This window comes from Protomyctophum parallelum (assembly GCF_964188405.1).
Source record: "Protomyctophum parallelum genome assembly, chromosome: 9".
Classification (NCBI taxonomy): Eukaryota; Metazoa; Chordata; class Actinopteri; order Myctophiformes; family Myctophidae; genus Protomyctophum; species Protomyctophum parallelum.
Genome location: NC_139706.1, coordinates 30,522,396 through 30,538,600, shown reverse-complemented (window position 1 = coordinate 30,538,600; position 16,205 = coordinate 30,522,396). Strand labels below are relative to the sequence as shown.

The window sequence follows — 16,205 nt, the reverse complement described above, 5'->3', positions numbered from 1 at the left end:
GCGGCCCAATCTGCTAAGGCCAGATGTATATGGTGATAAATTGTAGACACATTGAGCTAATCCCCAATAAATAGTCAGAATTTATTTTGTTTTATAATTATTAAATTGACTCATTGTTTTAGGTCTTGTTAAATTATAGACATTCTATTCTGTATGTGATTCTAATCAACAGCCTATTCTAATTAATAAGATGTAAAAGGTGGTTTTCACTGTCTGCAAAGACTATATTTGAAAGATAATGACACAAGGTTTCAATTAATCGGTTTATTAAAACATTTTCCTAGAGCATGTCCAGTTAAAGCCTGAGTAAGCAGTTTTGAAACAGTTTGTCACTGCTGTCAAACTGACAATATCATTTTCAAACATTTTAAAACGTTTTTCTTTTATATATATACACACACATGTTGCATTCACATATATATTAACATTATTTTTGAGTGAACTACACTTTCCACTAAACTTTCCAGAACAAGATGAGTAGATATGATTTTTCATGTACCATCAGACATTTGTAGAATTTTTTTTAATTGCACAAGTCAATGTTAGTTGTATGTTCTGAAATAGAGCTCTTTACAGTCAGTATCCTTTAAGTTACAAGCAGTAATAAAAAGCTTGATCAACTCTGCAGCCATTTTGATGGCTGCAGTACATAAATGGATAATGACATAAATGACTTGTTAGGGAAAAACAACAGCGACAGTCGTCCACTCCACGACCCACCAGAATATGTCATATAAGGCCTCAGGCAATGTAACAGTAACAGTAATGTAAGCATCCGGGAACCCTCTCATGATGTGATTAGTGATCAAATTCACTCATCATAGTGAAGAGAGGAGAGGAACTTGTCCACATCCAAGTCATCTGGGAAGCAGTCCAACACTTTCTTCTGCTTCTATAAAAGTAAAGGCATTACAATTATACGGTAAAAATTTATGTCATTTAGCGCTTTTATCCAGAGCGAAATACAGTGAGATCGGAATAAGCATGAACTCCAGTCAAGCCACATAAGTAGTGCAAAGAAACTATGATACCATTACAGGTAAACAATGAACATAGCATAACACCAGTAAGACGTCTGCCTGAGGGCAAGAAGCGACCTCGCCCTAAAGGGTGGTCACTTCTTGCGTGCACTAGCCATATATGGAGTGTGTCTTGAGTGCACTGTACAGGGTTTGATAAACATTTGGAATGTCAGAACAGGTCAGCTCCATATATGGAGATCTAATGGTGGCAGCAGGGGCAGTGTCTTGAGTGTACAGGGTTTGATGAGGGTCCAGGTAGGGCTGGGCCTTAACAAAGCAAATCCGACGATTGTACCTGCTACAAATAAGTTGAACTGGCAGATACAAAGTGACAAATGTGCTTTTTGTATCTTTGCATCTGCTTGTGTGAACACAAACATTGCGGCATTCAATGCACTGCTCACACTCCCACTGATAAAACTAAAATAAATACATAAAAAGATTCGGTTGATGAAGTGTACACAATATTGTGCAGATTTCAACATAAGACTCACCTTTTCCTTCTTTTTTTCAGTGGATGAACGCTTCGACACCTTTTTGGCTTGGGGGCTGGTAGGAGCAGGAGAGGACTGCTTGCGCTTCTTGGTAGTCTTAGATGATGTAGGAGACATCTCTCCTGTCCCATCCTGGCGCATGCTGTTCTTCAATGGTGTGCCTGTCCTGGCAATGGTGGCACGTGACAATATCATAAGAGTGTGAGCAGCCATGTTGATGCTATTTTCACTGCCAGCCTCACTGGCTGGGCTGCAGGTAGGCAGCTCTGGGGTTGTAGGTGGCAAGAGATGCCTGGGAGTTAACTCCCTTTGTCTGGCGGGGGTCCGGGGTTGGTCTAATGAGTCCTCCTGGACATGATCAGTCCCAGGGGTACGGGGCAGAGGAAAGTCTGGACAGCCTGTGCCTGACCCCTTGCCTGGGGTACAAGGAGGGTTGAGTCCCTTGATGTCCTGGAGCATCTCAGATGCCCGTTTTGTTAGGGAGCTGGTCTTAGAGGGAGTCCTATGTGAAGTCTTACTGGATTTGCACTGCTTGTTGGGGGTCTGAGGAGTTGCTGGTGGTGGGCTAAACTCTTGTTGTGTTGAGGAAGGCGATGATGATAGTTGTTGCTGCTGCTCTGGCTTGCTCCCCTCCACCTCATTCTCTTTGTTAGCTGTGACACTAGGAGATTCCTGAGAGGAAGCCCTCCTTTCTGGCCGTCCCTCAGGGGCCTTGGCTGGATCTTTCTCTGCAGGCTCTTTCCCGCTGGCCTCCTCCTTCCTGTTCCCTGATCGCTGCCTTGAATCAGATGACGACGACCGTGAACTATGGGATTCTCTCCTCTCTGGCCGTCCCTCACGGGACTTGGCTGGATCCTTCTTCGCAGGCTCTTTCCCGCTGGCATCCTCCTTCCTGTTCCCCGATTGCTGCCTTGAATCAGACGATGACGACCGTGAACTATGGGATTCCTTAGGTTTTGCCTGACTGTCATCATCGTTGCTGTGTTTACCGTCAAATAATTTTGTGCTCCTTGAGTCAGACAATTCTGACCTTGAACTATTGGATTCCTTAGGTTTTGCCTGACTGCCGTTGTCATCATTGCTGCTTTTGCTGTCAAAGGTTTTTGATCTTTTTGAGTCAGACGATGCTGACCGTAAACTACGGGATTCCTTAGGTTTAGCCTGACAGTTGTCACCAGGCTTTTTCCCGCTGGCCTCCTCCTTCTCCATCCTGTTCCCTGATCGCTGCCTTGAATCAGATGATGATGACCGTGAACTATGGGATTCCTTAGGTTTTGCCTGACTGTCATCATCGTTGCTGCGTTTACCGTCAAATGATGTTGATCTCCTTGAGGCAGACGATGCTGACCTTGAACTATTGGATTCCTTAGGTTTTGCCTGACTGCCGTTGTCCTCGTTGTTGCGTTTGCCGTCATACGATTTTGATCTCCTTGCAGATGCAGACTTCTTTGAGGACTCAGGCTGTGAGACATCAACCTCATTGACGCTTGCATTTTTAGATTTTTGATCAAGGACTTTATGACCCTCTTTGCGTGGTGTCTTTCTCACAGAATCATTCTGTTGCCGTTGTTGAGGCAGGGGTTCCTGTGTCTCTTTTGTCACCTCTGACCCCTGAGTATGGTCTGGACATTCAGGAGCCTCAATCGTCCTTTTGGGCTTGCTGCCAGCCAAAATAGCAGGCCTTCCTCGACGAACTGGTGCAGTATTAGCTTTCTCAGTGAGCTGAAGGGGAGGTGACACAGGAGTGTTTGATGTTGGAGGTGTGGTGGGTAGAGCCGATATGGTGCCATGTGGTGGTGTGGAGTCTCCAGCAGAGTCAAAGCAGAGGATCCTACGATGACCAGCAGGGCTCATGCCTGCAGCTACCATCTTCTCAGTCGAGATCACCTTGACCACGTTGCTGATTAACTCTTCTTCAGCAGTTCCCGTTTTGCCTGCAATTCAAGAGAACAAGATGAGTAACTAGATATGCACTCTGTCGAGGTGCCAACTTGCGCCTTGTACACAAGTAGGCCATACATGGCCTACTTGTGCGCAAGTAGAGCACACAAGTACTGCTACTAACTAATGTCTCTTTCTTTTTTTTTAAGATTTGTTTTTGGCTTTTTGCCTTATTTTATAGATACAAGTGAAGAATGACGGGAGAGAGAGATGGGGAGAGACATGCAGCAAAGGTCGTCATGAACACGCAACGCGCTGTCAGGCCAAAGTGTGATATGCGCCTGGACCACTTGGCCAGCAGGCGCTCCCTAACAAATGTCTATTACAACTGCTTTCTAAATCCTTTAGACCCAGCCAATAAGGGACCACAATTCTTACCCCGACATACATACGGTACATACATACCCAGCCGATCACCAAACGTACCTTAGTTATGTCATCAGCCAATCCCTGATTGGCCGATGGACACCACCACCATAAGCAGCCAATGACACTACTTGCGCGCTCTTCTTACGCAAGTAATTACCAATGCAGGATGACACAAATGTAATGCAGTGACTTATAAATAAATCTTACTTGAGACTGTAGGCTGTTTCTGGGCCAATGTGGGGTGTGTATTTTTGACAGATTTTGGCTGGGTGTGTACAGGGCTAGACACAGTAACAAGCTGAAAAAGACAGAGCATGTGCTATTTGATATTGCTTATTTGGTTTTATTGACATTGTACACTATAAATTAAATAAACACATTCATTAATTTCTATGTAAAAACTAGTATTTGCTTACCTGATTGGAAACAATTTGAAACGTTCCTGTGCCTGCAGTATTCTGACCCATAACAGACACAGGCAGCATCATGGGCCCAACAGAGGACTGGTAGACAAGCGCTGATCCTGAAAGAGCATAAACGATAATACTGAATATTTTTGGCTATATTTTGGCCACGGTTATTCACAGAGAAGCCAATCAAAGATCAGCAACAAAACACTTCTGGCAGGTATTCAGCAAGGAATGAAGACCAAATGACAATGAACAATATGATGACTAATGGGGAGTGCAGAAGGAAATAGTTAAAGATTCAATAAAATGCAATAATGTATTGCCAATAACAACTTCATAGTTGATTTATTTGGTTCAATGTTATCAAGGATACTTGAATATTGTAATACTGGGGTTTGACTACTTCTCTTACCAGTAGGGTGGCTCTGGCCTCTGGGTGGTGTGGCCAGAGTGTACTGGCTTGTAGGCCCCTGTGAGGTACCAGTTGGTATCAACACATTTCTGGCATGGGGGTCTGTAGCAGAAGGGTCAGTCACCAAGATGTAGCTGGCAGTGGGTGCGGGGAGGGTGGTGTCAACCGTATCCATGGGTAACTGGATTATGTAGCTGGGCTGGGGCTGAGATGTCCCAGTTAATGGAGAACCTACAATCAACCCAGATTTGCTGCTAAAAGAGTTAGTATATGTCATTGCAGGTTGAAGAACCTCAGAACTCTGCAGGCTGCTGACTGCCAGAATAGTCTCGTCCTGGCTGGCTGTTGGGGGTATTCTGTGTGGGGCCTTGGCAGGTGAATTGGAAGGGGAGGAGAGGAATATTGTCGGGATCTTGTGGTCTGAGATGCTGGAAATGGCCTGAGTCAACACACGGTCAGCTGAGCAAGAAGCCTCCTCCTGTTCGTCACTGATGATGATCTTCAGGGACACTATATTCCCAGGGTCAGCTGGGCCCTGGCTGGGTGTGCTGGATAGGACTGTCGATGGAACCGGCATGGCTGTGACTGGCGCGGAGAAAGAGGCGGGAGTGGATTTAGGGGATGTTAATGAGGAAGCGGCTGCTGTTATATTCAGAGAGGTTTTGATTGTTTTATCTGGCACAGGAGCGAACCGAGAGCTTACAGCAGGAATATGGAATGTTGATAATTGTGCATTACGACCTGCTCCTGCCCTCTGTGCTCGTTTATTCTGCTGCATTTGGATCACATTTGACCGCGACATAGTCTCACTTGCAGCAGATTTGGCAGGTGATGCACTGAGGCCAGTGCAGATGCTTCTGCTGTCCATGTTTATTTCCAACACCTCCTGAGAGGCTGTTTTCCTAGGAGAGGAGTGGAGAGGAGGGTGAGAAGGAGGAGCGGGAGAAGGGAGAGAAGTTGAAGGAAGAGGAGGGGGACAAGTAGGGGGAAGAGGGGGAGGGAGAGAAGTAACAGCAAGGAGACAAGTAGAAGGAAGAGGACTACAAGTAGGGGGAAGAGGGGGAGGGGGAGAAGTAACAGCAATGAGACAAGTAGAAGGAAGAGGACTACAAGTAGGGGGAAGAGGGGGAGGGGGAGAAGTAACAGCAAGGAGACAAGTAGAAGGAAGAGATGGGGGACAAGTAGGGGGAAGAGGGGGAGGGAGAGAAGGGAGAGTAGCTTGTGGAAGACAAGTAGGAGGAGGAGGGATAGGAGGTGATAGGGGAGGATCCAGAGGTTCTTGAACATCCATGGGTGCAACTGCATCCTCTCTGAAGAGAGATTCCTCGTCATCTCCTCCTCTGTTAGAGTTCATTGCATCAGTAGATGAGGTTGAGGTGGTTCCTGGCTGCGAGATTGTCAACAGCCTGGCACAGCTGTTTTCTATTCTGCATCTTCTGACACTCGGCCCAAGTATCGTCTTCTTCAACAAACTGAGGGCAGCAGGCTTTCTGGTTTTTCTGCTGTTAGGCTGTTGTCCATACTTTGTCCTCCCAGCAATGCATGTATCTTGAGCCGCAAATGGAAAATGACATGTTAAATTACAGCAATGATTAAGTATAACGTTGTCCTTCATGCTCATTTAATTAATACAATTTTATGTTGGGTAAAAACACACCAAATGTTATTATTCTGAAATGTTATTGGTTCCAACTGCACACGTTCCTTCCCACAAATGATCTTAAGTTGGCAAGCCTATGCTCTTTATATACCGTATGAACCAATATACATAAATCAGGAAATAAATACCTTGCTCTTTATCCTGGGGAGTCCTGCTAGTAGCTGAAGACCCAGCAGTATTCTCTTCAGGGCTACTGCTCATAACACCATCTTCTGGCTCCTCAGTGATTCTGGTTTTATCTGCAAATAGTTCGGAATCAAGCAAAAACACTGCAGTTTCTCTTGTTGAAAGAGAGCTTGTGGTTGGACCCTTAGAATTAAGAATCAGTTAAGACCATAGCTTTTATGCAGCAGGTGTTCAGTTCTTTAACCATTTTATTAAAAACCATATTCATTCTTGTATGTGTTCAGAAGGAAAATACAAATATGACTGGTGTCAGGTGAAAATGCTTACTGTAATCAAAGAGATCAAATAGAGCCTGGAATGCGGGGTCACTTTCAGTTTGTTCCAATATGTCATGGATGGCAACATCACTCATATGGATTTCCCCCTGGTGAGACATGTCACAATGGAAGGTGGTCCAACTACGAAGGCATTCATTACAGCTTATTTAACCACATGAACCGAATGCCAGTGTCCCTATTCTGGGGTCGAACATCCGCTGAAAATAGCAGATCTAAAAAGTTGCGACACGTTGCAAGCTTGTAGATGGGCCACGTTCAGTGAAGAGATTTTCTTTTAATAATTAAAGTAGGTGGCCTAGTAGAGTCCTGGGGGACTCCAGTCAACAAAGTATATAGGTTTGTTGCAATGATTATAATTGCTTTTGTCTTTAATCTGGCTTCGCCTAATGTCATTTGGTTAAGGAATTCTTAGCCTATAATAATAAGCAAAATAAGTTGAATGTAGAGTCTGCTAATAGGGAAGTAAAAGGCACCTGCAGTCCCAGGATTTCATCGATAGACTGGTCTGTCTCCATGGTGCTACAGGATGTCTTTGATGTCTGAGGGCTTTGATCACTGTCACACAGAAAACAGACAGAAGAAAGGCGTGGTACACAACAGGCTTTTGTTCAGTCACATTTGACAAAGCAGTCACCTCTCCCACAAGTAATGCTGGGAAGTGTGGTACAGGGACCAGGAAATTAAACGATAAAAAACATCTTATATATTAGTTACCTTGCAAGGATTTTGTTAATGTTTTCAGCCAACTTCTCTTGTAATGACCTGTCACCCAGTATCTTCTCTCGTGCATTTTGTATCACCATTTGCTGTGGAGACAAGATGTATGACCAGGATTTCATGCAGCGCATGGCTTATAAGGCACTAGTTATTCTAGTTCCCTCTGCTAACAATTCTCCCCAAGGTTTGATGCAGCAGCAAAGACATTAAAACGAAAGACAACACATTCGTAACAAGACACACACACACACACACACACACACACACACACACACACACACACACACACACACACACACACACACACACACACACACACAGTACTACTTACAGGGAAGTTCTCATTGACATCTTGCTCAGGCTGAGGCTCTACAGTCAGGCTACTTGCAGTCATGCTGGATCTTATGGTACCACTGGGCCCACCCAGACCACCACCTCTCCTCCTAGGGGAATCCCTGAGCACAGCAGAACAGATATCAGCCCATACAGTAGATACAAATCACACTTGTGTGAAGTGAGCCCACTGTATTTATATCGGCCACATGACATTCGATCTTGCGTCGTAATTTAGTGACCTAAACAAGCATGAACTCTTTTATTGTCACGTTAGGTGGCAGCAAAGTGTAGTTAACCTTGGCCAGCCGATCCAGTGATTTTTCATCATGTTCACAGCCTGTTGAGCAGCTTCCATTCCACCATTGTAACCATCGGCTATCATTAGCATTAGCTCAAGCCGTTTACCTTTCGCCAGAAACGTTTACATGTTGGGAGCAATGCGAGACAAAGTCACAAATGACATCCGAACATCGGATGAATCAGGATTACCATGAACAGCGAACGTAGAAGCAGAGTTATGGGGCTTTGAAAATCCTGCTTTTAACCAAGGTAAATGGAGGGGGGTTGCAAAAAAAGATCCCATAGCTGGTGGTTACCGAGGCGTCTACTTGCTACAGAAAAATATCTATATATTTTATAGGAGCATCTAATGACGTCCATGTCGTCCTGGCATTAAAAAACGTAGAGCGCTGCAGAACTGATAAAAATGCACAGGGTACAACAGGTAATTTATACTATAAATTGGTACTACAGCGCCCGGATAGCAGAAGTTAGGGGTCAAGTGTCTTACTCAGGGACATTTCCAAAACGAACCGGGGACCTTCTGTTTTTCCAGATGGCCTCTCTATCCAGCTATGGCTGCCAGGGACAAAAACATACACCATTGCCCAACTGGCCTTCTTCTGGTACACTATAGTGCATGCATCGTCTCTTATTTTTATAATAATGCATGAACATGTGTGTTTCGGGGACAAAACTAATCAAGTGAAGAAGCTAGTTTGCTGTTCATCTCACTAGTACTTTTCTAAAACATAAAAACAACAAAAACAATATATATCTCACCATTTCCGTCGTCCTGGAGACATCTGGGCTGTTGTAATTCGGGGGTCGGGGACAAGAATGTGCACTGGTGAATCTCCTTTAAAGCAATAATTTACCTATTTTAGCAACGATGAAGTGCCATCACAAATATAAGAACCACCACTGGCAGACAATACATGACTTAATAAATAAATAAGTATTTTAGATTTTAAAATTGTTTAATATCGTGTGCCTTGTGATGATTGGGTCCAGTATTTAGTTCAGTGACCATGGAGCTAAAGAACGGTTCAGCTGTTGGCTGTGTTCACGTTCATTCTACCATGGTTGGAAATGAATAGACCTTCTTCCCGTCTCCTAATAATGTGTCCGCCCACTGTGTCCATGGCCCCATGGATATTTAAAAGAATAGATGGTCTATTTATGAAGATGGGCGAACTTCATTGGAGCCACTAGAGACGCAATGGCCTACAAATGGTCTCCTAAAGAAGGCATGGTTTGCTCCTCCCCGACCTCTTGCTATTGGCTTCCGCTCATGCTTCGCAAGGAATCTTGGGAAATGTTTGCCTCAAACCTCAAGAACACATGCCCCAGATCCGGAAGAGGAGTCTGGTTTACCTTTATATGTCTATGCCTGGCCCAGCCACCATGATATCTGGTATAGATGGGCGGGTGTTGCCGGGAGCAATGCGTTGAATCATACTGGAACCCTACAAACCCTCCTGCTGATTAAGAGCGTCTGCTAAATGCCTAAATTGTAAATTGTAAATTGCTCGCTCAGACCAGCCAACAGGGAAGCTGAAAGTACCTTCACTAAAAATGCTGGGACAACGCTCCACAAGTCCCAAACTCTTATATATGCATAGTTCATTAGATATTCAACTGTTAGGTTCTTAGCTTACGTATGATTCATGATGACTATTTATGAATTTGATGTATTTTTGTTCTTGCTTATTGTAAACCGCTCTGGATTAAATGCTTAAGTGTAATTGTTCAACGATCTGAATGCCACCCCCCCTCCGCCCTAGTAGAAAACAGCGGACACTGTAGTTCAATCCCACTCCAGAATAAGTAGTATCATGGTCACGTGACTGGGCTGTGCCAAGACACTTTCATGGGAGCCAAATCTCGCACCGGAAGTTAAAGGTTTTATGACATTCATTTTCATTTGTTTTTCTTTTAGGTTTTATGACCTCAATTACACCCAAAAAACATTCAGTGGATTTTCTGTGGTCTGAAGTTTTCTTTGGGGTTTGGAAGCCTTTTGAGCTACAATGAAAACAGGGAACACAGTGAAAACAGTGACATCTGCTGGCAAATCCCATTGACATATATGGGATTTGCAGGATCTTACATCACAAACAGCAGGAAAATCAGAGCACCTGTTTGAGCCAGAAAACCCCAGATCACAGAAAATCTACTGAATGTTAAAAGTTGTTTTTTGGGTGCAATTGAGCTTAGAAAACCTATTAAAAAAATAAGAACAATTCCAAAACCTTTTTTTTAATGTCACAATCCCTTTAAATGAATACAAAGCAGTGAATGGAGCAAGCTGGGCCAGCTCATAACAAACATTATTTATGAACCATTGAGACCTGTGTCACTTAAGCGATTACTTTACAAAAGTTCTCAGTCATTCAGAAATAGTGTTTGTTCATGAGCTGGTCACTGAGCTCTCATTGACTCCAGTGCATTCCGCCGAACTTCCGGGTGTAGTTTGGCTCCCATGGTGCGACGAATCTGCCGTCTGGAATTGCGTGATACCGAAAATGACGTTGGTGACCTTACTTCCAATTCATACTGTATACCTTGCTCTAGACCAGGAAATGTCTCGTTTCCCCAGGCGGGCACAGGTCTAGTCCATAATATCCTCTTTGGCCTTCCTCTTCTTCCCTTGCCTGGCAGCGCCATCAGACCTCATATCTCCTCTGCACACTCCCAAACCATCTCAACCTTGTCTCTCTTGTTTTATCCCCAAAGTAAACCTTCCAACCTGGGCTGATTCTCTAACACTGTCATTTCTGATCTGATTTATATATGCGTGTGAAGTACCGGTAAATAAATTAAATTTTAGCATTGCTGTCTGAACCACAAACAGGATGAAATTAAATGTATGTGAAGCGTACACATGGTGTATGAAACAAATTCCCCAACCAGTAGCATTGCCTAATAATACAGCAAAGATATTCATGGTCAAGTACTTACTTCCCATGGTGTCCAATCTGCCGCCTTCTTCAATTTGAAAGGGTGTGCTGCTCATCGAGGAGGCTCTGGTCTCATGTGTTGAGTAGTTGACAGGAGTGGAATGGCCCAGCATACCGTGGGAAGTGTGGACGAGGCTGCTGGTGGTGATTGGGCCCATCTCAGTATCTGTGGAGCATGCAAGGCTGCTATTGGGGGACATAGTCAAGGCGTGCTGTATTCTCATGTGTGCCGCTCCAATCCGTGAACGCGCTGCAAAAGGGAAGAGACTCATTAGAGAAGGCTAGGTGTGACAATTCAGTGAAAGTGACTCATCTACAAGCTCACAATGCGTCACATTGTGAGCTTGCACATTTGCTAGTTCGCTGTTCATATATAATTACATGTACAGTATAATGACGCAATGTGACACAGCTCTGTTTACTTAATGCTGTACCTGTACCCCCTCCAACTGTATATACTGTACTTTCCCCATTTTCAACTGATATTTTGGAACTTGCTTTGGCAATGTAAACATATATTTACTCATATCAAATTTTCCAATAAAGCTCCTTTGAATTGAAGTGTGTGTGTGTGTCACTGTCAACATAAGTTAGAAAGTTTTTTTTGTTTTTTTTTATCAAAATTAATCTCACTCAAATTTGAAAAACGTACCTCTTTGAGATGATACCAATAAAGATGGAGAATTCTGCAATGATCTAGGGGAAGACAAATACATAACACATTAAAACTAGTTTTGGAACAAATCTAATTGAAATGTGTTTTTTACATGCATCTAAAAAGATGGGAAGATTAAGTTCAGAATAACATATTAGTATACTGCATTGTGTGAAAACATGAAGAAAATCGTACTTAATTTGGTTGAGTGTACACTCAAGCTTTTTCCAAAGGGAAGTCATTATGGGAGGGACTTCATGACTGGTCTCTGTAGAGGTCAAACATGTTTGAGAAACCTTATATACACCCAAACAGAAACATTATAGCCACACAATCATGAGTTAGGATATCTATATATACACACACACACACACACACACACACACACACACACACACACACACACACACACACACACACACACACACACACACACACACACTATAGTAAACAATAATAACAAAATAATAATAACCCCACTCACCTTTTGTTTTGGCAGCAACATACTCATTCAAGATGGTAGTCAGGTTTTTCCCAAACAGAGACTGAAATGATATTTCCCCAGTATGCATTAATAATCAATAGATATAATTCCCAGTCACGTATTGCATGCACAAGACAAGTATTATTAGCCGCAATTTGCAACTCTAGATTTTCTTACAATGGGTTGAATCTAGAGTTGCAACAAGCTCCATCCACTTCCTATTCATAATTTTTGGTTTGTGATCTGCTTGTCTTAAATGACGTTAAACTCAGCAACATTGCAGCTGCAGTCCAAGCTTGAATTATCCTCTTTCAATCTGCCGAGCTTGTTTTTCATAAAAATCCACCGTGGAGATGTTATGAGCTACTTTCTGTCAAGACATCCTCTGCAAATGATTATTTTTTTAAGTGTTGCAGTTTGGAAGCGCTCGTTTCTGTTAACGGGTCGCGCTGCTGCCTCCTGCATTATGTGCAAATTCGAAACAGGTTGAACGCAGGGCCGTTCAGTGACGTACGACGAGTGCTTCCAAACTCCAGAACTTAGAAAAATAATCACTTGCAGAGGATGTCTTGACAGAAAGTAGCTCATAACATCTCTACGGGGTATTTTTTTTAAAAACAAGCTCGGCAGATTGAAAGAGGATAATTCAAGCTTGGACTGCAGCTGCAATGTTGGTGAGTTTAACGTCATTTAAGACAAGCAGATCACAAACCAAAAATGATGAATAGGAAGTGGATGGAGCTTGTTGCAACTCTAGATTCAACCCATTGTAAAAAAATCTAGAGTTGCAAATTGCGGCTAAAGTATTATAATCATTAAAAGAAAATGTAAGTCTTGATTGTTATGTGTCACTCTTCTTATGGGTCTTGTGTCATGATGACAACTATGACAGTCGACATCTATGGTACTGTTTGCGAAGGGTGTGATTTATTTAGAAACAAAAAGTCCCACTTACAAATACACAAGAAGGAATAAATCCATCATCTGTGCTGTGTTCAGCATACTCTTTTAAGCTGGGGCTCTCATGAATGAAGGCTGTACTGGTGGAGGATAATCCTTCTTCCTGTAGATACCCTGTGCAAGTGTGCATACATGATTAGACAGTAAAAGACAGGCGTTATTAATGTATCAATTTGTAAGTCTGAGTGTATACAAATGGAAACAATGTGGATACTCTCAGACTCAGAGTGAAAGAAGCAATAACTTTGCTAACAAAATGCTAAGTTTAGCCTACCGCCCAGCTGGCAGTAAAGGTTGACATTAGCCAGGGTTCGGGTATAATACTACTACTTACCCAATACAAGCCTCGCTACGTCGGACGGAAGCAACATGGCCAGCTGGAGTTTAACCGACGCAACAGCCAGCGCTCACATTATGGTAAATGGGTCTAAGGTGTAAAAGAAAGAACAAAGTAATAAACACAAAGAAAGATTTGTGTACCCGACCCGTCCTGTGTTGACTGCCTGCCTGCGAGGAGCCAAAAGGCGGGGAAATCAAGCACAGTGCTCCGGATGTATATGTGACGCTATATTCAATATAATGGCATAATTCAGTATTTAAATCCGACGTCATTTTGTAGTGCTACGTTACGTCCGGGTCCAAGTGGCACCAGCTCCCGTCCGCATCTCATTGTAAATTGAATATCTAAAAACGCGTGAATCTTTTTACAGTGACGTTATTTTTCAGAAAGGAAGCCATTGAGGGTTAAAATGGGTCTTAATGCTTCCAACTCGAGTAGAATTATTAATGTTTTGTACAAGTGTCCATGACAACAAAAATATATGATGTGGAGACAATAAAGACTATTATTATCATTATTATTGAAGGTGGCAACAGTCCATTTGATCGGTGGGGTATATTTAGAATGTGTGCAGGCTTGAGTATGTTGAATCTAGTTTGCATTATGAGGATTTATTTGACACAATAAAATAAAATGGCGATAGTATTCCATGTGGGACAGACGGCCTGTCACTGTCAGGTTTGGGAGAGCAGCGCAGCTTTGTTGTTGCGAGGAAAGCGGTAAAATTAGACTTTCGTGGTTGTTTTCGTCTCAGATTTATAAGATACATTTATCAGATAACTCCATGGGGACACAAAAGTAGGACCCGGAAGTATCTCAGGAGGGAGCGCTCACGTCACAGCTAAAATACTGAATGGCATTGCGGTCGGTGTAGTTCTGAAGGAGGACAAACATTTTCAACGATTTCCCCTACCCCTTTGTTCTCGTCATTCGTCAACGTACCGAGTTGTTAAAACATATGTACAATAAGTGGGTGATATGATTGTCTTTATTATGCCTGTAAAATATAAATGTTTCTTTATGTGCAGAACCCAGTTACACTTTACAGTCTACTCTACAACTAGCTCTATGCTGGCAGCGTCTAGTGAGCTAATCTAGTGAGCTAATTTAAGACTTCCGGTGGACGATCTCTTCAAAATAAGAGTACCCTCTAGAGTATTGAAAAAAAGTTTAATTTGCACATTAAAACTACAAATTAAGCATTTAAATGATGCTATATGATGCTATAAGACACACATTATGTTTCTGTGTAAGAATAAGTAATTAAATCCTTATAATAATAATAATAAAGTTATCTAAATGGATAAATGCTATTCACTGGAGTGCATGGACTTTATAAAGTGGACACTGGACAAAAGACGGCTCCGCAAGGCAACTATCTGGACATACCCACGCGTTCGGGGAGATGTCCTATACCACACCCCACTCTCCGCTAAGCGGGAGAGGTGTAAAATTCACAGCAGCAGACCTTCTACTGGGGTCAAGGCTGACAAAAAGTACCGTTTCTGGACCCAGAATGGACACTGGACAAAAGACGGCTCCGCGAGGCAACTATCTGGACATACCCACGCGTTCGGGGAGATGTCCTGTACCACACCCCACTCTCCGCTAAGCGGGAGAGGTGTAAAATTCACAGCAGCAGACCTTCTACTGTGGTCAACGCTGAAAAAAGTACCGTTTCCGGACCCAGAATGGACACTGGACAAAGAGGCCTCCGCGAGGCAACTATCTGGACATACCCACACGTTCGGGGAGATGTCCTCTACCACACCACACTCTCCGCTAAGCGGGAGAGGTGTAAAATTCACAGCAGCAGACCTTCTACTGGGGTCAATGCTGACAAAAAGTACCGTTTCCGGACCCAGAATGGACACTGGACAAAGAGGCCTCCGCGAGGCAACTATCTGGACATACCCACACGTTCGGGGAGATGTCCTCTACCACACCACACTCTCCGCTAAGCGGGAGAGGTGTAAAATTCACAGCAGCAGACCTTCTACTGGGGTCAAGGCTGACAAAAAGTACCGTTTCCGGACCCAGAATGGACACTGGACAAAAGACGGCTCCGCGAGGCAACTATCTGGACATACCCACGCGTTCGGGGAGATGTCCTCTACCACACCACACTCTCCGCTAAGCGGGAGAGGTGTAAAATTCACAGCAGCAGACCTTCTACTGGGGTCAAGGCTGACAAAAAGTACCGTTTCCGGACCCAGAATGGACACTGGACAAAAGACGGCTCCGCGAGGCAACTATCTGGACATACCCACGCGTTCGGGGAGATGTCCTGTACCACACCCCACTCTCCGCTAAGCGGGAGAGGTGTAAAATTCACAGCAGCAGACCTTCTACTGTGGTCAACGCTGAAAAAAGTACCGTTTCCGGACCCAGAATGGACACTGGACAAAGAGGCCTCCGCGAGGCAACTATCTGGACATACCCACGCGTTCGGGGAGATGTCCTCTACCACACCACACTCTCCGCTAAGCGGGAGAGGTGTAAAATTCACAGCAGCAGACCTTCTACTGGGGTCAATGCTGACAAAAAGTACCGTTTCCGGACCCAGAATGGACACTGGACAAAGAGGCCTCCGCGAGGCAACTATCTGGACATACCCACACGTTCGGGGAGATGTCCTCTACCACACCACACTCTCCGCTAAGCGGGAGAGGTGTAAAATTCACAGCAGCAGACCTTCT

General features: G+C 43.8%; 1 protein-coding gene across 2 annotated transcripts in view; it reads right to left on the bottom strand.

Moving 5' to 3' along the window:
• Positions 1-23: 23 nt before the first annotated feature.
• npat (nuclear protein, ataxia-telangiectasia locus) overlaps positions 24-16,205 on the bottom strand; it is a 231,620-nt gene continuing 215,438 nt past the window's right edge. Inside the window, exons 1-17 of one of the 2 annotated variants that reach the window (XM_083773031.1) lie at positions 13,501-13,663; positions 13,162-13,280; positions 12,207-12,267; positions 11,918-11,990; positions 11,720-11,763; positions 11,069-11,317; positions 8,888-8,963; positions 7,821-7,944; positions 7,487-7,578; positions 7,246-7,327; positions 6,762-6,858; positions 6,437-6,547; positions 4,649-6,196; positions 4,243-4,349; positions 4,034-4,124; positions 1,517-3,450; positions 24-892 (exon numbers count right to left, since the gene is read on the bottom strand). In XM_083773031.1, coding sequence (XP_083629157.1) covers positions 812-892; positions 1,517-3,450; positions 4,034-4,124; positions 4,243-4,349; positions 4,649-6,196; positions 6,437-6,547; positions 6,762-6,858; positions 7,246-7,327; positions 7,487-7,578; positions 7,821-7,944; positions 8,888-8,963; positions 11,069-11,317; positions 11,720-11,763; positions 11,918-11,990; positions 12,207-12,267; positions 13,162-13,280; positions 13,501-13,537 — 4,926 coding nt within the window. In that variant the 5' untranslated portion in view covers positions 13,538-13,663 and the 3' untranslated portion in view covers positions 24-811. Of the gene's footprint in view, positions 893-1,516; positions 3,451-4,033; positions 4,125-4,242; positions 4,350-4,648; positions 6,197-6,436; positions 6,548-6,761; positions 6,859-7,245; positions 7,409-7,486; positions 7,579-7,820; positions 7,945-8,887; positions 8,964-11,068; positions 11,318-11,719; positions 11,764-11,917; positions 11,991-12,206; positions 12,268-13,161; positions 13,281-13,500; positions 13,664-16,205 lie in introns of those variants that run through there. The other variant, XM_083773032.1, reaches the window with a different exon arrangement.